At 40.6% G+C, this 26,298-nt stretch overlaps 1 protein-coding gene across 1 annotated transcript in view; it reads left to right on the top strand.

Annotated features, from left to right (window-relative positions):
- LOC135702992 (synaptogenesis protein syg-2-like) overlaps nt 1-26,298 on the top strand; it is a 320,097-nt gene that overhangs the window by 139,032 nt on the left and 154,767 nt on the right. Inside the window, exon 2 of the mRNA XM_065224077.1 lies at nt 24,947-25,493. Within this exon, the coding sequence (XP_065080149.1) occupies nt 25,256-25,493 (238 nt within the window). The 5' untranslated portion in view covers nt 24,947-25,255. The remainder of the gene's footprint in view (nt 1-24,946; nt 25,494-26,298) is intronic.

The raw sequence follows: 26,298 nt of genomic DNA, 5'->3' as shown, positions 1-26,298 counted from the left end.
TTTCAATAAAGTCCTCTGTATATTTTTCAAGGCTTCAGGTTGATCAAGTATTATTGTGAAGATATTCTCCCACAACTGAACGTTGATCAGGAAGTATGCAAAAAATCTCCAGCTAATCGAATATTTCAGTGAAGTCCTGTGAACAGTCTTGTAAGCAGTAACCGTAGTCAACACATTTTCTGTGATAATCGACTGTGTTTGCTTCCGACGCTTGCAAAACAAGCTATCAAATTACAGTACCAAACTAAAATGTCAAATGACAGGCTTTGTCATACGACACTGTTGCCGAGGACCGTCACGAATTTATGCATTTAAGTTTTTCTCATAATAAGAGCTACTGATGTTGTGCTTGTGTGAATTCTGAAATTAGCAAGCAATGATGACCTAGTAATAACATTTATGATCAGAAATGGTTTAATTTACACCAAATTGAGGAATTAGAATGAAATCACAAATGTCATATTATAGTTATTTGAAAATTTTCTTTTTGCTCGCATGTTATTCTACCGTTTGTGTTGTGTAAAAGAGACGACGATAGAGCATGAGAGTACGAATACAAACAGACTGTCGCGCACGACAACGAAGCGAGTGTAGTAAAAAACGTCAACCGTTTCAACCCCTGCCTGTGAATATTCAATTGGATCAAGTTTTATTCTGAAATATCCGATTTTGGTTACGTTATTAGCTTAGTTAGAAGCTTAAAATATGAAGTCAAAAACTTCATTTAGGAGTAAGAGGGGCATAGTGAGCATCCCGTGCACAGCTTGGACTTCCGGCCATTCGGAACAAATTGTTTGGTGGTAGGATCAATATCATAATGATATTGAACCTACTACCAGTTGATTTGTTTCATGCAGCTAGAGATCCAGGGTCAAACTGCGGGATGCTCACTATGCCCCACCTGTTCACCATGCCCCTCCTCCCCCTATTTAACAAAAATCTTCATATGTCAGCTTAAAATTTAAAAAAAATAATCCATCAGCAGTCTGCTACAGTTTTCGCATGTCTTGAAACAACTTCACAAATCATGAGATGTCTTCAAAATGTCTGCATGAAAAAAATACCTTCACAGAATTTTAAATGTCTTCAAAATGAAGATCGGTTTTTGAATCTGGTGTCCCTAGTATTGAAGAAATCTCCTTTATTTAATCTTTCTTCAAAGGAGATGAACCATACGAATATTAAAACAATTTACTATCTTTATTCACTTCCAGGGATCCCGGGATTTCCCGGGATATCAAATAAATATTTACCAAATCCCGGGATGGTGGAAACCACCGGGAAATGGAAGGACTCCCAACACAGTTAACCCATTTTTGGGTAGGGTCAGTTTTGACGGATCTGGGTGGATCCTACCCAAATTTGGGTAGTTTTGAAATAGCGTGTATCGTATAAAAATTACCACTTCAGTCTGTTATTCAAAATAGCATCTTCAACTATACAATTTGTGTTTTGGATCCCAATATCGTACTTTTAAAGCAGCAATGTATGTGAAAATTTTACCAAATGATTGATCAGCAGATGAAAACCAATTAAATTTTGATTGAAAAGATCTTGAAATATTGCTGTTGGTCATATTACCCCGCTGGTGCGTTTTATAGAAGAGCTTGAGCTTGAGCTTGATTGACCGCCCACGGTTGCTACTATGTTACTGCCAGATCAGCTGTAATTACACAGAGAACCAATAGACGATGCTTGGGACTAGCAATCATCCTCAATGTGTAAAAACTGGTGATCTCGAATAAGGCTATACCAGCGCCAGCCGCGCCTGAACGCAGGTCAGGAAAGGAATGGGTAGGAATGTGACGTGACACTCGCTTTGATGGAAGCCGAGGAGTCCTCTGCACTTCCACGAGGAATCACAGGGATGTTGGGTAAGAGGGTTGGGTTTGCAGCAGGGCTCGTTTTGGTAAACGATAAGCTGAATTGATGTCCTAACGATCATATAACGCGAAGGAGCTTGGGATTGACCCCACGGTCTTCTGCTCAGTAAGCAAAAACGTTTGCCACTAGGCAGACGAGCACCTTTTTAATCACCGAGTTGCTGTTATTACCATGTAGTCATTTAACAAATAAAACGATTGACGAATCTTGAATGTGGATGGGCCTGAGATTAGACTCATGATGTTCTGCTCAGTAAGCAAAAACGGTTGCTCTAAGGCCACCGAGCCCCTCATATCACATAATACCGTTGCTCAAATTTGTGTATCCATTCAAACCCGGAACCAACGATAACAACGAGTTTCGCAAAATACACGATACACAAGCGATTTTACCATAAATCTCTTTGATATGTAAGGACCTGGGACCACGTTTTTCTGCTAAGTAAGCAGGCCACTGTAACCGACGATCTTTCAAATCCGAAAACTAAAAACTACGAAAAAGTACTTAGGCCTTCATTAAGTTCCACTTTCACGCGACGTTCAATGACAGGGTCCTATCCAGGATTACATCTGAAAAATCCAAATCTGGCCAACGCCCACCCTAAACCTAAACCTGTTCTAATCCACCTGAAATGACTAACGAATGGAAGACTTTGACTACCCAGCCATGCAATAGTCTCATTCCGTGCCTTATGGCAACTTGATGATTCTATTGCGGGAAACTTGGTCCTGTACCCAATGCTTAACTTATCTCCATTCCACTCAGCTACTAACAATTTCTTGTGATATAGTGGGCGGAATACTATTATAAGAGACAATTCAATGCAGACGTCTTTCCAAATTTGGTAGATCGACAGGTAATCGGTGAGTTACCATGATAGTTGCTATTCAACAACTCGACAACGTCCCATCGTCAACGCCTGCTATGAGAATTCCCCATTGCAGACGCCAACGAAATGACGTCATCGAGCTTTCGATCAACTACCCTGGTTATCACCTGGTACCTTATAGCTAGGGTTACCATATGGTATCCTAAAGGAGGACATGTCCTCCTTTTTCAACAATTTTTTTACGTCCTCCTTTTGCCCGAAGATGTCCTCCTTTTTAATCCTTGCATTTTTTTCGAATAACATATTCATAAATTAATTTTCAAAGAGCGTTGTTTGCAGAGCTTAATTGTTTAATTATGTCGCAACCAGGGCTGGCAAATGTCATTTTCAATGAAAGATCTCACGCGATATTTACAGAGATACTTCTGTCACTATCATTGGATGAGAAAACGATGAAAGAGATTTTCTTAAAAATCTCATCGAATTTTTTGTCATGACAGAACGTGACAGTGTTGTGATCATCGTAATTACTAGCTCATTTAATGCTATTCAAGTTACTTGTACCGAGGAAATCTTAATAATATATTGACTCTACCGATTACATACGGTTGTTTGCTTGAATTCGTCTAAATCAGTTAGAAATGTTGATGTCAAACCGCATAAAAATAATTCTCATGAGTGCTTGATCATTGAAAAATGACAAATAAGCTAATGATAGGTAGTTTCGTCTCGTGATAGTGAGAGGACCTGTTTTCTCATCGTCACATGACGGCCATGATATTTACCAGCTCTGGTCGCAACTTCATCTTATCTAGCAAATGCCATTTGATGGTGGGACTACGAGTATACTACTGCGGCCAACCCCGCTACATTTAGGCTGCGGTCAAGGCTGCCGTCCATTTCGAAAATTTTAACTTAAATTTGACAAATGGAAAATTTTCAAATAAGCCTGCTATTCAACCAGACTTATTTCAGACAAACCAGGAATCAATTTTGACAAACAATTTCTCGAAAATTGGACGATAAACAACAGAGGGATTTTCGAACATTATGTATTATTTTCGAAGAGTCAGTGAAAATTCATTAAATGGAACTCAACCTTAGGCTGTGTTCCATTTTTCTGATTTTTTACTTAAATTTGACATTTCGAAAATAAATTATAATGTTCGAAAAACTCTCTGTTGTTGATCGTGTGATTTTTTAGAAGAAATTTGTCAAAATTGATTCCTGGTCTGGAAGAAATAAGTCTGATACAATAACAGGTTTATTTGAAATATTTATATCTGTCAAATTTAAGTTAAAAAATCACCAAATGAAAAACAGCCACACAGATTGTATCCAACATGCGTTCGATTTTGACGTTCTGGTTCTATGGGTATTTCAAGCAGAACTATACAAATCGACGTATCTTATTTTGTAAACAATCACTTCAATCGATGATTTGTGGCAACTGCAAGCTCACTCACAGAAACTAACAACGCCAGCTAGTAGGGGAAAGATTTTTCTACCTGTTGATGGTCTTTGTTTGCGTGGGTGAGTTAGCAGTTAAGAAAAATTGTCGATTGAAGAAATTGTTTACAAAAGCATTTTTCGTCGATTTGAATAGTTATGCTTGATTTGGCCGCTGCCGATGACATGTATACTGATTTTTGTACTTGATAAAAGTTGCAGTTTTCATGCAAATCAGCTGGACTAGATCATTTCCAAGTATCAAACATGAATTGTGAAGGCTAGTTTGATGCATTTTTCAGAAGTACAAAGATGAATTGAATTGATAACGACCACAAGTTATGAACAATATCAATTGAACCTTTGCAAATCATGAATTTTGTGATAGCGCACATATTATTAAAACGTTTGATAAAAACTCATTGTCCTCCTTTAATGTTAAGAAAAGTAATCATTGTCCTCCTTAATCACCAAACCTCAAATGAAATGTCCTCCTTTTCAAGTTTTTGGTATGGTAACCCTACTTATAGCACGATGCTAGGAGGCGAACCGGAAGAATCGATGAGCTACCTCTCCCCCCGCTGGTGCGTTTTATAGAAGATAAGGCTAAAATACCCATGCTAAGTAAGATCTCCGTTTGATCTCCAATGTGAATTGATATTTAGGTGCAACAAAATCTATCTTTTGGATTAGACTATTAGCTAGATATTTCAATGAACCATTAAGTCAAGGCTATTTTTCACACAGATGGCGCCGTTCCATTGGTAGTAAGTAATAACGCTAATGGTTTCAACTGGTTTTTTCAGTCTTTTTTATAGAAACGTTGTGTTTTTACGTTCCCGACGTTTCGAACGTTTGGTTGCGGCCTTTCTTCTCCAAATCGTTTCGACTAAAAGACTGAAATCATGGACTTCCAGTTCCCAGAGAGACAACAAAAGTTGGAGGGTGGTGTACAAGACACGACCGCATTGTTGACGTAGGACTACGAAACTTTTGTTCGATTTTCTAGTTTGTGATTGGTCGATTACGGCTAAATATTTTGATCAATTTTAAATACCCCAATCTACCCAAAATACCCCAAATACCAAAAAAAAAAATCTCTGAAGAAACGTTGGGTGTGATGGCATGGTAACTCGCAGCGAGGTGAGCTGTAAAACTTCGCTTTTGAGGAGTATTCACACAAGACCGAACGTGCGCTCACACGAATACAAATTGGATTCCGGCCGAAACACGTTCTGGTAGGTGTAAATTCTGTCAAAATCGTTTATCGGTATTTTTGGCGCACAAAGCTTATTCCTTGCTTGCCGAACGCATCAAAACGATACAAGCTAATCGCGCACTATTACACAAGTTTTGCACTTTTGAGGATGGTTCAGTTTTATTTACAATAAACTAGAGCTCTTATGTTAAGATTTATTGCTGGCCTTTTTTTTTTTTTTTCCTTTGGTTTGTTTTTTTTTCCGTCGATCTTGTTTTCCGACGTGCCAGGAAGGCAGCTCCCACACCTGGACCCTACCTATCGACCCATCAACTCATGAACCGGGGACCAACAGCTTTACTTCCCATCCGAAGGAAGGCGTGATCAGAGATGTTATGCCTCAGAACATCCCGGCGGCGCCGACTGGGATTGAACCCAGGCCTGCTGGAGTGAGAGGTAATCACGCTTACCACTACACCACCGGCGCCGTTTATTGCTGGCCTTGAAAAAGGCCGTTTGGTTTCGCTACATTTTCAATCGGTGACAGATAAATTGAACGATTCCTACCGATTGCAATGTTCAAATTCTTCTGATATCGACGGATCACAGTCACTCTCATGAGCTGGATGTCGACGGAATTTTAGGTACGTGTTTGATTAAGATAAACCAAGGACCATAGCGGTGGATCTCACGACGATAAGTGCAGCTTTTCCATTTCTCTGGACTGATTTGCGTCTGCGTCTTGTTGTTTTTCAATGGTGTGAGGTGTATGTATTGAGCTTCTAGGAATGCAACGAACAAGTCCGAGGTTGATCCGTCCAACGTGCAACGTTGAATGATTGTGCGGCTTCGGCTTGTGTCGTTAGGGATCAACTTTCTGATGGCTTTGTTAGGGGTGATCACCTTGCAGACGAAGAAAATGTATGGTAAATTTTAATATTCCAATATTTCATCATTTTTAACTATTTAAATATTTAACAGTTGTTATGTGTGACAAACCACACAAATCTTTAAACACTGGTGAATCAATCGACATACAAATCATCAAAATCCATTGATTATTGGCCAAGCTATTAGCATATAAAGTCTGACCCATTTTCGTTGCATTTCCCTGAATTGACACTTTTCCCGAAATACGTCAAAATTCAAATTTGGAAGAGAAAATTCTCTTTCATGAGCTCTATTTTTCAACATGCCATGTATGTAGGTGACACTCGATTTCCCTCTCACAGTCAACAAATTAGAGTAGCTGACACTGCAAAACGTGTCTGATATCTCTAAACATATACATTTAGATTAACATACGAGGTCCCTCCTTTTTACATATTCAGCACAAAATATACTTTCTGCCACGTCCCAATCATTAAAAACAGCGGGAAATCCTGTCAGGGCGGAGCTTGGAAAGTATTTTTGTGCAGATCATGTAAAAAAGGAGAGTCTAGGGATTTGTTGTGCAGAATTAAATGGACAGTGCATAATTGTTTGTCATCCCTAATAAACAAATAATATAAACGAACGATAACCCGGATGCGTAAACTATTCCACAAATTGTTTGGATGATACCCCAAACACGTCGTTAAGCTCCTTTTTATGGTTATTTTTATTAGGTATGGGCAATGGATCACATTTGTGCTAAAATTCGGTTATTTTGGTTCCTGTAAAAATTTCAAAATAGCGTCTTTGATTTCAATAATTTTTTGCACGAAAACGCCACTTTTGACGCCACAAATGACGTCTGCGACAAAAATGCAGAGAATAATAACAATTGTATGAAAACAAATAAGTACATTTTTTATTAATTTAAAGTAAAAATTATTAAAAAAAAAAATTAAGTCCGTAATATCTCAAAATTTATTGTCTGAATTTTAAAAGTTCTTTTTTTTAAACCTCACAAAATATACAAATTTAATATAATTATGGGCACTATAGAAAAGAATTTGAAAGAATTTGTATAACAAGAATGTTTGGTCAAATTTTAGAACTATTTGTTTTAACGTTTTATGTTTTTATTTAATGTATGCTCATAAAACAGTGTTTGGGCCATTTTATACTATTTAAGTGAAAAAAAAACAAAGGGTTATCAACTCTGATCACCATTCGGCTCTTGAGGACACACGTTGACAAGTAGGATACAAACAATATAATTTAACACTTTTCGAAAAATTCTGTGAGTATTGTCTTCCCCGCACCATGAAAATCTTATCTTTTCAAAACCAACAAAGTTAATCTCATCAGATTTGTAGCAAAAATCCCAGCTGCTCGTGGTTTCGTCCAGAAAAGCTTCTATTCGGGCCTCACTCCAACTAGACCTGTGCGCCGGTCAAAAAATATATATATTTTTACTTTAAATGATCTTTATTTCTTGTGTTTGCGTGGTTTACATGTATGAATTTTCAAGTGAAACAGATGCGTCTTTTCAACTTTAGTACATTTGAGATTTTAATTATTATTTACAGTTCCTAGTCCTATCAGGCCTGTTTTAAAGTATGACCACCTTGGTAGGATTGGTTTGATTTGAATTGGAAAAAGGAGACTACTTATAACTACTATTTACAACTACAACTAACCTACAACTATTATATACACCTAACCTACTATATACAAATTGCTTATCAAAGCATGTTCTGATAAAATAAATTTTTAAGCAAATTTATTCTTAATTTCGTTAATTTTGGAATCTATTTTGGCAATGCCTGCCTCTTCATGTAAATTTGTTATTCTAGTGTCGAAAGGACGATCAAGAACCATCCTCAGTACTCTATTCTGAGCGACCTGAATTTTGTTCCTGTGAGTCTGTGCACATGATTCCCACACCGGAGCTGCGTAGAGGATAGCAGGTGCTATGATTTGTTTGTAGACGGCCAGTTTGTTCAACCTTGAGAGGCGGGATCTACGGCAAATCAGCGGATACAGACACCTAATCAAGGCGGAACACTTGATTACGGTTTTCTCCACATGCGAGCGGAATAGGAGCTTTTCGTCAAACAACATCCCGAGATAGGTTACTTCGGCGGACCACTCAACCCTTGTGCCATCCATGATTACAGTTCAAGAGGGAGTTGGTTTTAGTTTGGGTGATTGCCGATGGAGGAACATGATTGTTTGTGTTTTGGAGGCATTGATTTTGATTTTCCACGTGGTGGCATAATCAGCAAAGACGTTAAGGCATCGTTGAAGTTTGTTCGTTATTTCGCGAGGCATCCTTCCTTTGACGGCTATTGCGGTATCATCCGCAAACAAGAAGAACACGCAACCGTCTCCGAGGGGAGGAATGTCAGAGCAGTAGATGCTGTAAAGCAAAGGGCCCAACAGACTTCCTTTAAGGAACTCCTGCTGGAATGAAGAACGTGTTTGAAAGACAGCCATTCAACGATACCCTGAACGACCTTTGCTGGAGGAAGCAATCTCCTTGTTCAGATCGGCCATTTCATGTTTCCTCGCTAGATCTCCGGTTCTTTGGAGCATTTCTCAGGTGAATCAGGATTTGGGTGTGGGAATCAATGGCAATAAACTTACCCCTCGTCAGCCACGGTTATGGCTTGGTGGAGTCCTTCCAACGCTCGGTCGATGTCCTCCACGGTGTCAAGCGGCGGGTTGTCGATGATGTGCCTGGCTACCACGCGTCCACTGGGCCCAGTTTACGCAATTGTAGTCCTTCCGCAGTCATGAAGCAGGAGCCACGTTTCAGTCCAGTTCAGCCACCACCGGTTGGCGGTCGGAGCTGAGTTCGTTCAAGACTACCAGCTTGGACAAGTCAATATTTGTCAGGAACAGGTCTAGCGTCGATGGGTTGCCCGCCGGTAAGATAAATGTTGGCTCAACCGAAAACCAAACGGAGTACAGCCCATGCTATAAGTAGTCAAACAGCAGACAACCGTTCTGATTCTGCTGGTAGTTCCGCCAGGCCTCATGGCGAGCATTCAGATCTCCTCCAACTATGAAGCGGGAACCGGTACGGGTGATGGTGGACAGGTCCTTCTTGAATTTAGCCGCTAGTCCACTGCTGGCGGCACACTGTCGAGGGCAGTAGACGGCGATGAACTGGCCGTATCCAGTCGACAACTCCACCTCCACACCAAGGGCCTCGATGATAGGGGTGTGTATATGGGACAGAGTGTGGTATTTTATTCCTTTCTTGACGACGACGATAATGTTGTTAAAATTAATGTTTGCATTTATTAATAACACCTATATATAATTTACCTCTACTCCACCGAGGGTTTCTCGAAGCAAGATTCGAACTCATGATCCCGGATTGCCAGCCGCTTCTGTTTCCATCTGCTCTATTCTTGAATACATATTTTGATCATATAAGAGAAGTATATGAAGCTCATCTTGAGTGACTTCTCTTGCAGTCGAATAATCATTGCCTTATGGTCATATAAACGTGCCTATCACTTGTGCTATTTTTAGCAATTGTGGTTGGTGGTTGGTCGAACGTAAACAATCATTTAAGAGTGCTCCAAGCAGCTTTTGAAGCTTTTAACCAAATGGCAATACAACTACATTCTTGTTCAACTCTGGAAGCTATTATTCAACGTTTGATCAACTCAGGTGTTTTATAAGAGCTCTCAATTGTTTGTTGGGTTACTTCAAGTAAACATTTAAAAAAAATCGAAACCATAATATCATAAAACTTATTGCCTGTATTCTGATTTTTTTTATTGAATGATCTTAAAGGATGCAAATTTTATAAACGTTCAAAATTATGGGCTCTATTAAATTGACAAAACTTTTGGTTAAATTTTAAACAAATTGTTTGAACGCTATTCTTTTTTCATTTTATTCATACTCATAAAACAGTGTTTAGGATATATTATAAAATTTTCAGTAAATAAAAACAAAGGGGCAATCAACTCTGCCCACTGTGCCGAAACACAACATGACACACTATTCGGCTCTTAAGGACACAATTCGGAATCACTGTCGAGTGTTGACGTTCTGCAAATCGTTGCTAAGGTTGACTTCTTTGTTTACTTCATTAGGGTTCGAGGATTGTGCCTTGCCACTGTTCGAAAAATTCCAAGGAAACATTTTGTGAGTATTGGCTGCCTCTGTCTGCACCATGAATATCTTATCACTTCAGAACCCTCAAAGTTCCCATGAGCGTGCAGCTGAACTGCACATACGAAGCTTATCTGAATCGCGCACCATTTCCAGAGTATGACAAATATGAAGTTCGGAGACATTTGATGGTTTTCACTGACTTTTGATTGGTGGTACGTTGTGGAAGGTTTAACTACTGCAAAGGATCGTGATCTTTGTAGGCTTGAACGTGATAATTGGGTGGTGGTAAGAGACAGCATAATCAGCGATACGATAGTTTTGGGTGATGCCTTCGATGTCACGTATTTCTAAGTCGATCAGAACTTTTTTGAGGATGTTGTTTCTCGGGCGGGACTGAACTTTCGCCCGTTCGAGTTCTGGGTTTGATTTTGTCGGGGAGCATTTTACTGGCAGCTGGTGAGAATTTTGTCCACTCAGGCTACACCTTCGCTTCTGCACAAGTTTCTTGTGGACGGGTCGAATAGGTTGAATTAATCATTTTGTCAAGCTTCTGCATTCATGTTCCATCAGATTTCACTGCTGTTATTTGTGGTGACATCTATCGGAAACTACACACAATCTGTTTTCCTATAATTGTTCACAGAGGTCACTGCAGCCAATAAAATCAAATTTGAGAGAGAGAATTTGCTCTCACGACCTCAATCTCTCAACATGCCATGTATTTTGTTGACACTAGATTTGTGATTTCCCTGTGAATCTGTAAACAAAATAGAGTACCTGACACTACCTTTTTTTACAAATTCTGCGAAAAAGATAATTTATGCCCCGCCTCATACATAAAAATCGGCGGGAAATTCTGGGAGGGGTGAGCTATTTTGTGTTCAGAATGTGTAAAAAATGAGGGACTTCGAATAATAATCTAAATGCATACATAGAGGCACCAGACATGTTTTGCACTGCAGTGTCCTCTGTGAACAATTATAGGAAAACAGATTATATATAGTTTCCGTTAGATGTTACCGCAAACAACAGCTGTGACATCTGATGGAACATGAATGCAGAAGCTTGACAAAATGATTAATTAGGCTAATTACAAACGTTTTAAGTGAACCAACCTAGGATTGAACTCACCACGATCTTCTTCTTTAAGTGCTCTAAATTATAGAACCTAACTATTTATCCTCGGTGTTACGTTTTGCGAGCTTAGTATCAGAATTCGATTTCAAAGTTCCACCGTCTATATTATACGGTTATATTATGATTGTTTCAATCCCACTTAATTGTCGTACATTTTTTAAATGTTGAAAAACAATTAAGAGCAAATAATTTCCAGCGAAATAAAAAGTGTTCCACGGAAAATCGATCCTTTCACCTGACATGCATTGGTACAACGAGTCAATTAATAATGAAAAAAAAAAACCCTCTGAAATATTTATTCTCCGCCAGAACGACCGCCATGTGCTTCCCTTTCGGGGGGTGAAACAATATTTATCGCACCTGTTGGGGGGGGGAAGTTTTACCCCATTTCACTCGCACGTTTCTTAAATCATTCCGTCGAATTTAATTGCACAGTCGAGCGTGAATAAAAACACAACTTTCCCACCAGAAAAAAATCCAACCAATGGAAAACCTCTCGTCGTCACATCCAAACATCCACACCGAAGCGGTCGATGGCCGTGTGTTAGCGGCAGTGGTAGCGTATTGTTGATTTATTGGCATCGATAATTGGTTTCGCTGACGCCAGCCAAGCCACAAATATCGGCAAACCTGTGTGTGTGGAAGCGGGCAATCTCCACCCCCTCCCACCCGCTCTCCGATTTGAATAGTGGTACTTTCCGCTGACAAGCTTTATAGAGCCTTCGCCATAGCATCATGGAACCGGAACCATTGTGGTGGAGTTTTATTTATTGGTTATAATTTTGACATTTGGTACGTACGGGATACCAGTAGCGTGAAAAGTTTGAGGCTCAAGGACTTATTTTCAGCTTTTAATTCATCTCACCAAAGATCCCATCCCGACCCGAACAAATAACCGTACTACAAGGATGGCAAAAGCAGAATTACGACCGGATGGCTTCATTACGTGACGTACCAGTTGTCACGAGCAAGGTTATTTCCCAGGTGGAACATGTTTTTCTCCTTTCGACTATCCTCACTGGCTCGCGCTCGGGTGGATAGCAGTGGCTGCCGTGACGCTAAGTGCCACCCGACGACCTCCGGCAGACACGTGACCCATGTGATGTCGGTAGTTTGTACTAACAAGATGGAACGGACTCGGGTTGGTACACGATCTTGATGTTCCTGTTTGCTGCAAGATGAAAAATGGCAAAAGTATGCAACCGAGGCCGGTGCCGATGCTGGAAAGTTCTACTGTTCGCACGTGATTTCAACGATGTTTTAGCCGAAGGCCTTGTTGCGTATAGTTGGACCGATGTTTGGATGACGAACCAGCCCATGGCTAACTAAAATAAATAAGCCTACCATATATGCGAATGTCGCATATGATGATGCCATTGCACAGTGGTCCAGCAATGTAAATTAACCACTTCATTCGAGCAGATAAAATAACGTTTACTACCACTCGAACTTTGAAATGAAACATTATTTTGAGATTTTTTCTTCTAGAACCTCGAAAAAAGTAGCCAACATTTGTGCGTTTCAAAAAAGATTAGAAATTAGTTGGTCCAGTTTTGTGAAATCGCTGGTAGAAAGTCACGTCAAAACTGCTTGACAAAGTGGTCAATTAGGAGAAAATAAATCCTAAGTTCCAAATCCTTTTAAAATTTAAAACAAAAAATCAAATGAGGCATTCCACGAAGGCTCGCGAATCGATCCTGAACGATCATTTCCAATTGAGCCGAAATTTTGCAGACTTGTTCCGTTTTAGTTAAAATGTAATTTTATATTATCAATCCTACATATTGGGTCACGACTACTTTTCCAACAGGGCCTGTTTCTTCTTCTTCTTCTTCTTTATTTAGGAGATTTTTAGCCGTAGGCTAGTTCATCGCCGTTACAGGGCCTGTGTGAAAACAGTACGAATGAGTTATAATATATTTTTTTTCAAAACGGTTGTTTCGATTTATATGATTTCTGCGATCTACGAATTTCTTTGTTTGTCTGATTTTAGAGTTTGATGTGACCATCTTCTCGACGAACACTTCAAGATATATTATTATTCAAAAATTTATTTTCAGCTCTTCAATGATGAAACATCTTTTGAGTTCGTTGATGACAGAATATCTTTGGATTTATAACGTCATGATTAGTTTTTCTCAGCCTTCACTCAAGTTAGATACATTGTTTCAAATAAGATAAGTTTATTTTCAGATCGTTGAATATTTGAATACGAGTGTTAGTGATTTAGACCGTGAAATCAGCATGGAAAGAAAAGATTCTCATTGGTTAAACCCTGTTAAGCCGTGCCGTTCTTTTCTGGATACTAATTTGGTGAGCTCGTTCCTTAATTTTTGTGGTAATTCTATCGTAAATATTTTTTTAAATCATTAAATACGCGTCAATCAAATTTTGCGCTACTGTTTTATAGAAAGTTTCATTATCAGCATCGATACTGTACCGGAGCGGGGCTTATTGTAAGCAAAATCTTCGGAAGCATGCGATCTTGATATGGGCTAATGGGTATACGGTAGAGCTATCACCTTCGAACTCCAGAGTTCAAACTTTTTGCAGTCATAAAAAAATGGTTACAGGTAGATTTTATACATAATACCATTGCCAGATCACTGCCAGACAGGAGTGTGATGTAGATACATACAGTACATACAATAAATGAACGAATGAAAAATTGCATCAGTCAAATGTGTCAAAATTATTCTGTTTTTTTTTTATATAAAATCTTTATTCTAATCCTAACATATACACATGTCTTACAAGCTAAGCTACTCTAAACTAATTACAGGCATTTATTTCTAAGAAGAATTTGAAGCTAGGCAAGGAGATCATATGTCGTTCTGTTTCCAAAATATATTGACTAGACTGAACAAATTTTCTTAGAATCATAATTTTGTCATCCCTGCTAAACTCTTCTAAGGTTGGAGCTATCAAACTTGAAAAGGTTAAGAAGCGCATTAAACGAGGATCAAATCTGTTTAGTAAATCTCTAATAAAATAGTTCCATGACTGATTGACCGAAAAACGTTTACAAAATATATGCTCAAGATCTTCGAGGAATCCGTATGATAAGCAATTAGGGTTGTCAGCAATACCTATGCGATACAAATGAGCTCTGTGATCAATTTTCCTATTATAAAGTAAATAAAGAATAGATTTTTCATTTGAGTTCAGGTTCTTTAAGTTAATATTATTCAAGACACGTGGTAAATTGTTTTGTTCTTTAGTTTCAATAGTTGGTCTAGGCAATCATCCAATTTTATCAGAATATAGTTTTGTCATAGAAAAAGGTTGTGTTAGATCATGTTCGTAAAACAAATTCATGAAAGAAGGATACATATGTGGTAATATAGTAAAAGGTTTCCTAATAACTACTGACTACTGATATTAGGCAGAATATAATTTTTCAACAAACACGTGTCGGTCGAATTAGGATTTATTCCAGGCTACTATTGTAGAAAAACGTAATTGATAGATATTGGGCGGAAGGCGTCGGAATGTTTAGAAAAATAGGGCGCACGCTTGATCTTGTTTAAGATACATTGTTGACTGCTTTCGGGAACGTGATTTCATTTTAATAACTTACTTGTTTAACCAGGGCTTAAGCAATCGTCACGCCGGTCATAGCTTGTTATGATAGCCTGAACAATGAGTAAAGAGCAAACCGCGAAACATTGAACGCCGCGTGAAAGTGGATCTTATTGAAGGCCTAAGTGCTTTTTCGTAACTTTTAGTTTTCGGATTAGAAAAATCATCGGTTGCAGGACAGTGTTACCGATTTATATTGGATAATCCAAAGCTATGTTGATCCATATAACATTAAATTTTGAATAACAAATGATAAGACAATCTTATTCAAATATCGTAATAATACCTCTGACCAAGGAAAAATGATTTATATGGTTTTCATAAAAGTTGACGATACAAATACTAATGAGGAAAGGAATTCCGCATTTCCTTTTCCCAAGTCCTTTTCCTCTCCTTCCCTTCCCTTCTTCTCTTTTCAGAAAGCGAGTGATGGCGCTATAACCATATGCCATATAGGGCTAGGACAAGAGTTAGTGCTCAGGTCCCAACCGCTAGAAGAAAATGGTAGCGAGCAAGGGCGCTATAACCTAGGCGAATACAGCATTCCCTCCGTATAGGTTACGTCCGCACACCGCTCTCTGTTGTCCTTCGACTGAGGTCGGCTGGATCGATTGAGGGATGGCAGTGGGTTGGCGGTGCCGTCCACGCTTGTACGGAGGGAGGACTGTACGCTCGAACACAAGGGGTAAATACCTGTGTTCCATCCCAGGAGATCGGACAACCAAGGAGTGTACATTAACTTTCTTAGCTCTGTCACTCCCAACGATTTATATAGCCTATTTTCAAATCCTGCATACGGAGCGGTTGGTACGGTATGTCCCCGCTCTTTGATTACCTGTGGATTAAATGTTAACCACTGTCTATACTTATTAAGTAGACATGGTAAACATTCACTTCCACAAAAATTAACTAAACGCTACACAGTAGGCCTGGCCGCTTTATTGTTTGTTTCACATCCTTGATGTGCAGCAGGCATTAATAATGACAAGAAAAATGATAGATGTATCATTTTCCAGGATTCTTTCAAGTACTGGCTGTGTATGTGTAGACTAGACTAGACTAGACTAGATCGTTGAATATTTGAATACATTATATCACTAGGTTCACTAGGTTACACTTTTTTCAGTTTTCATTCATGCGGGATGTATGGGTTTCAATTATTTAGGCTTGCTTTCAGCTCTTCAATGATGAAACACCTCTAGAATTATGTTATAATATTTCATTCATGTTATCGAATTTTGCATTTATATTATAAATATTCACTTTTTCAGCTTTGAGATGAACTAGCCTACAGAAGTTTTTTTTCTTTTTTTGAGAGTTGACCAACTGCAGTCTTAATAGGCTAGCATCTCAGTTGGGCAAACAAACTATACCAAATCACAGAGGAAATATTCATCTACCTGTTTGTGTTATTACTTTTTCCAAACTGAGCCCCAATTCGCGAAAAACCGGCAAATTACGTGCCCATTTACAAAAGCAACTACGCTCCAACCTCGAAGATCTCCGGAAATATGTGATAAATCATGTAAATGTAAATGGAATACAGTAATGTCCCGATTTTGTCAGCCTCCTTTTGTATTCCAATGTTCTACAAAACCCATGCCCTTTTTCAGTAATCTTTTTGAACCTATTGCACTAAAGTATACTTTAAATATCCCTCTTAACGATGAATGTGAAAAAAATTAGATTTATAGATATGCGAAATTATTGAAAGAAAAAAGTCTGAAGCGCGGAGGGGCTGACAAAATCGCGTCATTACTGTATTTAAAATAAATAAATTCATTCTTACCTTTTTATGGTTGTTTGATTATTAATTGCTATCATTACCTGCTTAGAGTTGGCTCCATTAAAATACTGTGTAGAATTTACCTCTTTATTCTTCAGCTGTATCGATTTGCGTTCATGCGTGGTTATTGTGATAGAATCACGCTCAGCATATTATCCTGTAGTATGACTTGGGCATGCACCATGCAAGTAACTCATCTCTCGTCAAGGTGATGGGATATGGGGTGATGGAGAAGGGATATAGAAAACGAATAAAAGAACAGAGAGAAAGGTATTAGTGTTGGTTACATTAACCCCTCCCCCAACACACAAATTCAAACACACACACACACACACATACACACACACACACACACACACACACACACACACACACACACACACACACACACACACACACACACACACACACACACACACACACACACACAACGAAAAAGAAACATAGATGCATAGACAAACAGAAATAACACATATAATATTCCCTCCACAAAACATAGTCACTAAAACATTACCGCCATCTGTCGAGTATCATGTGATGGATAGTACGCTTAACAGATGGCGCTAGTGTGCAGACGTCAAACGCAAGGGAACCGACCGTACGCGCCACAGGTGGCGGCACCGCCAACCAAAAACACTCAAAATGACCGTCAAATGCGTATTCGATGAACAAACTGTGAGTGTTATTTCTGTTTATCTGTGATAGATGGGTTATTAGGAAAGTACAACTACATTATAACTATTAGTGCAATGGATGAACGTTAGTTTCGGGGTCATGTTAGTGTTATAGTTTTGTTAGTATTGACCCTTATTCAGCCCTGTCGGCCCCTCGAACACTAGTCGCAGGCAGTTGTTGTTAGGACATGCGACACTGTCACTGCAACTACGTTAGAGGTATGACCCGTCAAGTTTCGAAGTGCAAAAAAACTGTTAGAACTTTCTTATAAATTAACTTTATACTCAAAGCAAACTATTTACCTTAGCATTACAAAAGCGAATTTAAAATTACAATTTTATTTTATGCTAATATTAAAATTATTATAAAACTGCAACTTACGGCTCCGTGAAATTAACTCGCTTGAACCGTTCAAATCAATGAACTGAAGAAAAACTAGAATTTTAACTAATTAAAAAAAAATCATAGCGACACTTGACAAATCATCATCAAGCCCCTCATCCTTGGACAGGGAATGTAAAGTTAATGTAAAGTTAATGTAAATTTAAAATAAAATTAAAGTTAAGTTAAAGTTATGCTAAAGTTAAATTAAAATTAAATTAAAGTTAAGTTAATTTAAAGTTAGGTTAAAGTTCAGTTAAATTTAAGTTAAAGTTAAGTTAAAGTTAAGTTAAAGTTAAGTTAAAGTTAAGTTAAAGTTAAGTTAAAGCTAAGTTAAAGTTAAGTTAAAGTTAAGTTAAAGTTAAGTTAAAGTTAAGTTAAAGTTAAGTTAAAGTTAAGTTAAGTTAAAGTTAAGTTAAAGTTAAGTTAAAGTTAAGTTAAAGTTAAGTTAAAGTTAAGTTAAAGTTAAGTTAAAGTTAAGTTAGAGTTAAGTTAAAGTTAAGTTAAAGTTAAGTTAAAGTTAAGTTAAAGTTAAGTTAAAGTTAAGTTAAAGTTAAGTTAAAGTTAAGTTAAAGTTAAGTTAAAGTTAAGTTAAAGTTAAGTTAAAGTTAAGTTAAAGTTAAGTTAAAGTTAAGTTAAAGTTAAGTTAAAGTTAAGTTAAAGTTAAATTAAAGTTAAGTTAAAGTTAAGTTAAAGTTAAGTTAAAGAAAACGAGAAACGAGACGTACGCCGTTACACCTTGTTGAAGCCGTGACCGGTAGTGCATGGAAGTCCGACCGTTGGCCATGATGGCACTGTCATCTGCGTACAGTGCCAGGCTGTAGCCAGCAGGGAGTTGTGGAACGTCGGAGGTGTAATATTAGGATGAGGCCGATGAGGCTGCCTTGAGACACACCCACTGGAACTTCGTGGAGCTCTGAGGTGGCACCTGAAAGATGTACTCGAAACGTCAGATTTCTCAAATAATTTCTTACCATTCTGGTGAGGTATTTTGGGAAGTTCGCCTGCACCATCTTATGGACAAGTCCATCGTGACACACGTTGTCGAACGCCTTTTCAACATCCAGGAGTACCATGGCTGTGATTTGTTGCTCCGAATGGTGTTCTCCACTTGGACTAGTTGATGGACGGTAGAATGCCCCTTCCGAAAGCCGAATTGCTCCGGTATGATGACGTGGTGTTTCTCGACGTGTTCCATCAGATGCTGGAGAATAAGCCGTTCGAATATTTTGCTGACTGCTGATAGCAGCGTGATGGGCCTGAAGCTTGATGGAGCAGTTGGATCCTTTCCAGGTTTAGGAATAGGGATGACTTTCCCTGTCTTCCATCTGGTCGGGAAGTAGCTTAGCTGGAAGCATCGATTAAATATTGCACCCAGGAATCGGAATGCTTTGCTGGAGAGCTTCTTCAGAACCAGATTGAAGATAGCGTCGTTGTCGGGGGCCTCACGTACGTCATTTTCGGTCACTTGGCTGACGAACTGAGCATCGTCAACTTGCTCGTCAAGGTGGTTGATTGCTTGTTACACTGTATCTTCGTGGGGACTCACCATGCCTGCTCGGATGTTGTGTGCTTCGATGAGTTTGTTGGCGATAGCGTTGGCCTTCTCCAATGGGGACACCGATATGCCTCCGGCGTCGTCTTTCAGTGGAGGAACTACTGTTGGCCTTTTCTTCATGATTTTGGCCACCTTCCAGAACGGCCTCGAGTAGTCGCTCGGTTGTTCGATGCTGTTGGAGAACTGCTGGTTCCTGATCAACATCATTCGATCCCTAACCAGGCAGTTGAGGAGAGAGACTTGGTGTTTTTTTAAGGAGGCATCTGGTTCGCTGGAAAATTCTTCTGACTGTGTTTCGTTGCTGGATAAGCTGCCGGGTGTAGGTATCAATCATGGTGAATTGTCGCCTAACCCAGCGGATGCCAGCTTCTTCTGCAGTGTGCACGATTTCCTCGAATGCTTCCAGTTTGTTGTCGATGGCTTCGATGGATGGCAGATCCATATTTTCGGGAAGTCGTGAGTCCACCAAGCGTCTGAAAACCACCCAGTTAGTCCGATGGTAATCTCGTCTCATCGTCACCGGCGCTGTTGTTGGGTTGAAATTTAGTTCACACACTACCGGGTAGTGGTCAGAGCTCAGTTCGTGGTAGGTGACTGGTTTCGAGAGTGCCAGGTCGGACAGGAATACGTCGAGGGTGGATGTTATTCCAGCTGGGGAGAGGAACGTTGGTTCGTCCGGAAAGTGGATGGTACACGTACCTGAGCTGAGGTGGTCTGCCAGGAGGGCACCGTTTTTGTTGCAGTTGTGATTTCGCCACAGGGTATGGCGCGCGTTGAGGTCACCGGCCACCACAAAGCCGGTTCTGTTGTTGGTGAGCTTTTGGAGATCTTGCGCGAAGAGTTTGGATGTGTCATTACTGTCTACACATTGCCGAGGTATGTAGACGGCAAACAGCGTGATGTGTCCATGAAGAGCATGTATTTTAACGCCGATTGCTTCAATAATGCTTGTTTTCAGATGTGGTAGGATTTCATAGCGAATGCCATGCTTGATGATGACAGCCACACCGCCACCACTTGTGTCCCAAGTAACACATAAAACATCTTTTGAAAAAGAATTAGAACGGATTGTTGTATAAATGTATTATAAGAGATGCAGAAAACATCTTACGTTATATATGAGGTTTAAAGATGTTTTCTTCATACTTCTTGGGTTCAACATTTTCCAAAATAGTTTTCTTTTGCTTTTATCTTTAAATGTTATTTGAACGTGCATCTTACTGTTTTAATACCCCTATAAAACTTGTCGTATACAAAATCAATCCAGATTGACGTAAACATTAACGGTGCCATTGAGCCGGACTATCTCTTCATGCAGTGATTGACAGTTTCTTATGAGGTATTCGGAGGTTTGTTATAAAGAAAGTTGAAAATACGTTTTTATGACATCTCATAAATTAATACAACTGAAAATGTGCAGGTTGTCTTATAAGGAGTTGAAAATACGTTTAAATAACATGCTGGCAATCTACGCTTTGCTACTAACAAAACGTCTTCATGACGGATCGAAGGCGTGTTAAACGAGAAAATAATTTTCATGCCATTGGCAAGAACATGATAGATACTTATAACAAACCTTTCATTAAGCGGTGTTGGTCTAGTTAGGTAGTAACAAGTCTACCACGCGAAGGACCAGTGATGGAATCCCATGCTCAAGATTTTTTATTGTTTTTTTTTGCGCTGGTTTTAATGATGTATCCAAAACATGTTATAAGACCAGTATTTAGTTGTATAAGCTCCGCGTCTTGCGCTTTTTAGGTTGTATAAATGTATTAAATGATGTATATTAAAGTATTAGTGATTCTTTGCGTTAGTCATTACAAAGTATTTTCGACTTCTTTATGACAAGCCGTGTTGCTTGGGGTGCTACAAGGCTCCATCCTGGGTCCGGTGTTATGGAACGTCATGTACGATGGACTGTTGAGGATAAAATTCCCGGTAGGCGTGAAAATTGTAGGTTTTGCCGACGATGTCACGCTGGTAGTCTGGGGGGAATCCCTCGAGGAGGTAGAGCTGACAGCGGCCCACTGCGTCAGGCTTGTGGAGGAATGGATGAGAACCAGGAAACTTGAGCTCGCCCATCACAAGACGGAAGTGGTCGTAGTCAACAATCGCATGTCAGTACAGCATGCAACGTTGACAGTCGGCGGAAGCACAACTAGGTCTGTGCGCTCTCTAAAACTCTTGGGGGTCATGCTCGACGATAAGCTCAGCTTCGGCTGCCACGTCGAGTACGCCTACAAGAGAGCGTCTATGGCTGTGGAGGCATTATCTCGTATGATGCCAAACAGCTCGGCAGTGAATGCCAGTAAGCGCAGGCTCCTCGCTGGGGTCGTAGTATCTATCCTCAGATACGGCGGCCCTGCGTGGGCTGCGGTACTGGATATTGACTGCCACAGGCAGAAATTAGAGAGTACACACAGGCTAATGTGCTTAAGGGTGGCCAGTGCATACCGCACTATCTCGAGAGAGGCCGTCTGTGTCATAGCAGGGATGATGCCAATCAGCCTTATCATTAAGGAGGATGTGGCGTGTTATGACGCGAGGACCGTTCGAGGGGTGCGCAACAACGCGCGAGTTGTGTCGACCGCGAGATGGCAATTGGGGTGGGAAAACTCCACAAAGGGGAGGTGGACTTACCGCTTGATACCTTCCGTATCAAGCTGGGTCAACAGGCGCCATGGGGAAGTAAACTTCCACCTGACACAGTTCCTGTCAGGCCATGGCTGCTTTAGGAGCTACCTGCATAGGTTCGGACATGCAAGTACTCCCATCTGCACCACATGTGCTGGTGTCGAGGAGACCGCCGAACACGTCGTGTTTGCCTGTCCACGTTTCGAGCCAGTATCGAGCGCTATGCTAGCCATATGCGGAGCGGATACCAGTCCGGACAACATCGTTCATAGGATGTGTGGTACCACCGAGAACTGGAGCGCGGTGGTGTTTCGGTATTACAACGACAGTGGCGAGCCGAGCAGCAGTTACCTACTGCCCGACCAGATCGTTAGAGTATTGCTAGAGAGGCGCCATAGCGCTACAGCGGCCCCTCCCACGAAGTAATGCCTTCGGGCGGTTCCGGGGAGGTCAAGGGCCAAGCGCACAGGGTAAGGTTTAGTGGGTCGGGAGTGAATCTCCACACCCTGAGTTCCTTCTCAGGTGTCTGTGAGCAGATTCCCCCCTTATAAAAAAAAAAAAACACCGCCACCACTTGCGTTGGTGCTATCTAGTTGGATAATGATGTGAGCTGGGAGTGAGAAATTTGTTGCTGGGAGCCGGGTTTTGGTGATAACTCCCACGCCGATGCTTTGTTGGGCAAAGAAGTTGCTCAATTCAATCTTTTTCGCCCTTATAAAGCGAGCGTTTCAATTGGCAATTCGGATGCTGTGGGGCTCAGTTGACCCCATTTTGGCAGACCATGTATCCTAGGACCTTGATCTGGTCCGAACGGGTTTTGCACTGCTTCAAACGATTGCAGAACTCGGTAAAGATGGACCACAGCTGGGCAGAACTGTAGAGCACCTCTTCGCTTTCCTCGGGAGATGAACCCGCTGATGGAACATTTATACCCGCTGTGGTGCGAGGATCGATACAACGTTCATGCTTATGTTGGTTGATCCCGGCGTTGACTGCGGACTGTGAGCCCACAAAAGTTGATGCTCCGGCTGGTACCGAGCTATTCTGTAGCGCAGGAAAATCCTTCATAGTCAGTGCAGGTGCAGCTGAACTCTTTCTGACTTCCTTTCGACCCGGCTGGTTTGAGGTTGTTGCTTGTTGTCGAATCCGAATGTATTCGGCACGCTTGAGACAGCTACGATCTGTAACCGGATGAGCGCCGTCGCAGTTGGCACATCGTTTCCCCGGGGGTACATTTTGTTGAGCACTTCTCGGTAGCGTGGGTTTCGCCACAGCTGTTACATCTGCTCTTCAGGTGGCAGTTTCGGGTTCCGTGGCCGTGGTAAACCAAAGTAACATTTAAAGTTTTATCGCACTCTACAAGTCTAAATCATAGTCTACAGAACCCTTATAAAACCAAAATTGTTACTTGGGAAGGCAGTTCATGCACTGCGTTACGTCAGCTCGCTTGTTGCGATAGGCTTCCCACCGTACGATGATGTGCGCAACGTGCTTCACGTCTCTCAGCTTCTTGAGGTTAGTGTATCCCTTGGCAAAGTACACCAAGTAGAACGATTCTTCGAGGTTTGCACAGTCCCCCTTCCTTTTGATGATGTGAGCCGGCTGGCCGATGAGGTTGTGTTTCTTCTTCAAACGTTCCAGAAGCTCTTTTGGGTCAACCAGCGGAAGATCACGGAGCACAACCCGGTAGGGTCGTTCTGCTTCAGATGTTTTTGTACCTAGTTGAAATTCTCTGCATAGGTGCAGTTGATTTTGGTACCAAATCGGGTGATTTGCTACGTCGGCGTGACGTTGCACGAGCGCATTTTTTCGACGAGGGTTGCGAAATCGATGTTCTTAACCACCAGGGGTGGTTGCTTTCCCTTTCCGGGGGCTTTTTCCGAAGTTGAAACCACCGGGGTCGACTGATTTTTGCATTATAATATTGCTCGTTAAGATCTGAAGTCATACTTTCGTATTCATCTGTTGTGGCAAAATTAAACGATATTTTTGTGAACTCCTATTCTTTTCGATTATTTGTCCAATTATGTGCTTTTTGAGAAATTAATTGGTTTGTTCCTAGTTTCATTTTTTTATCGTTAATGCTCGTCGTTAACAAATAAACTGTTTCATCTTTAACAAATAAATCACAGTGTTAAATCAATACCTACAACTTTGCTGTAGGCACCACAGCAATCGAACAAACCGTTTCGACAATATTTAAATTTTACACAGGCCCTGTTGGAAAAGTAGTCGTGACCCAATTTGAAGAATTGGCGATTACGTTACCGTCAAAACATTGTCTCTTTTAGCAAAGATTGGCAGTCTTTTATGGGAATTTTCGATAAAGTGAAAGGATAGTACGAAGTCCGCCATGTTTCACGTTTGCTTATGGATTTTCCACAGGAGTATAGAGCTATAGAGACGGCGCAACGCCAATTGATAACATAAAATGGCATCTTTAGTAAAAAGGTACAACTGTGCAAAATGTCAGCAAAATCGGAGCGGACAAATTAATATAAAATTTAAAAACAAAAATCGTCAATTTTAATGGAATTGCTCAAATGCAATTGCAAGAGACTAGTGATGAGTTAGATATCCTTACAAACAAGAGAAAATAGCCCATCAGCTTTTGTACATCAAACTTGCAATGCCCTTTTCCCGCAAACCGAAGCTCACCAATGCAAACCAACAACACCATCGGGTAGGGTCTCCATTTACCATATAGGTTTGTGTGGGCGAGTTTTCAAATGAAAAGGAACGAGATCGCCAATCTCTCGCCTACCTTTCAAACCCTCACTCATGTCAAAGCCCTATCTAATTCCAATCAAACCGTTTTCATTTCAGGCGGACCGACAATCTGAATCCCATCGACAGCATAAGTCTCGAAGCTCGTCTAACCGAAATTGCGGTCCCTAACCAGCAATGAAAACCGAATGGTCCTCTCATCAGCGGGGCCCGAATCACCAGAAGCACCGAGGAAAAAATCCTTCACAACCTATTCCCATCAATCGTAGCAGCAGCACCATCCGGATCGACACCTGCTTCGCTCGATGAGAACGCAACCTCCTTTTGCAGCATCGAAACGGACACCGAAAACGGACGACGAATGCTTTCGGAGAGCGAGAATCACAAAAATGTCCTACTTCACCAACAATGACCATTAATCGCACCGGTAATGATGTTCTGCGACATCTTGCTTTGCGTCGTCCGGTAGAATCCGTCATCCAACAACAGCAGCAAAAACTAGAACAGGTGTTGACATCCTCCAGTTCCCGCAGGGTTAAAACGTTCAACTGCTACGGAACTTTTCGAACCGTGTTTCTTCTGTTTGCCGTAGTTTTCCCGCGATTCGGCCTAACGTTTGCTGCGAAAAATGAAAAGGAGAGCTTTGGTGAGTATACCGAGAATTAATTATTTGAGAATCGCGAAATTGGGTGGTTCGGTGGAGATTGCTGTTAAATCAATCATATATAATCTGCTTATGCTTAGGCACTAACGGTCATAACAGTCGATAAGGTAATGCGCAAATTAATTATGCATGATACAAATTGACCTTCACGGTGCTTTCCAAAGGTATTTTCAGGAAAGAGTACGTCTCCAGCATGATTGAAACGAATGGCATGACCTGCCCTTTCCCAAACCCTAGCATCCATCCATCTGGCGGAAACTCAGTTCCTTAAATTCTAAACACACCGTACGGCGTTACGTTAGTCCAAAGGTACCCATAACCCAAAAAGCCTATTTGAATTTCTGATTTAATTACACTGTATAAATTTGCTTAGGCTTCGGCTTTGACGTGACTTTAAGCTCACGTTCAATTTTCCGATTAGGTGGTATGTTCGCTCACCTAGTGGGGAAAGAGCCTTCTTCTGACCTTTTTTCCGAGTCTTTGAAACATTCTCATTTAGAACACTACCGGAGTCGTTCCATCATCGTCCTTTTCTTGGTCACACCCACACCCCGTTCTACTCATGGGAGCAATTTACAACCAGCACTTTTGCTACGGTTTCGAACCCATATCGTCCGGTTGAAATCGTTCCTTTGAAGACATAATTTAAGACACCATTTGCCACATTCTCGATTCGCATTTCCAAGCCCAGTTCCTCATCCCTTCCCTCGTCGGAACCGAGTGGAAAGCACTCGAAAAAATCAGTAATCTCATTTGTTTCACTTGTTGAAGCACCCGGTGGAAACTT

Source organism: Ochlerotatus camptorhynchus, unplaced genomic scaffold (assembly GCF_037179485.1).
Source record: "Ochlerotatus camptorhynchus isolate MF236.1 unplaced genomic scaffold, CSIRO-AGI_Acam_v1.1 ptg000204l, whole genome shotgun sequence".
Taxonomy (NCBI): Eukaryota; Metazoa; Arthropoda; class Insecta; order Diptera; family Culicidae; genus Ochlerotatus; species Ochlerotatus camptorhynchus.
The sequence above is the reverse complement of the archived record's forward strand: the minus strand, read 5'-3'. Positions and strand labels throughout refer to the sequence as shown.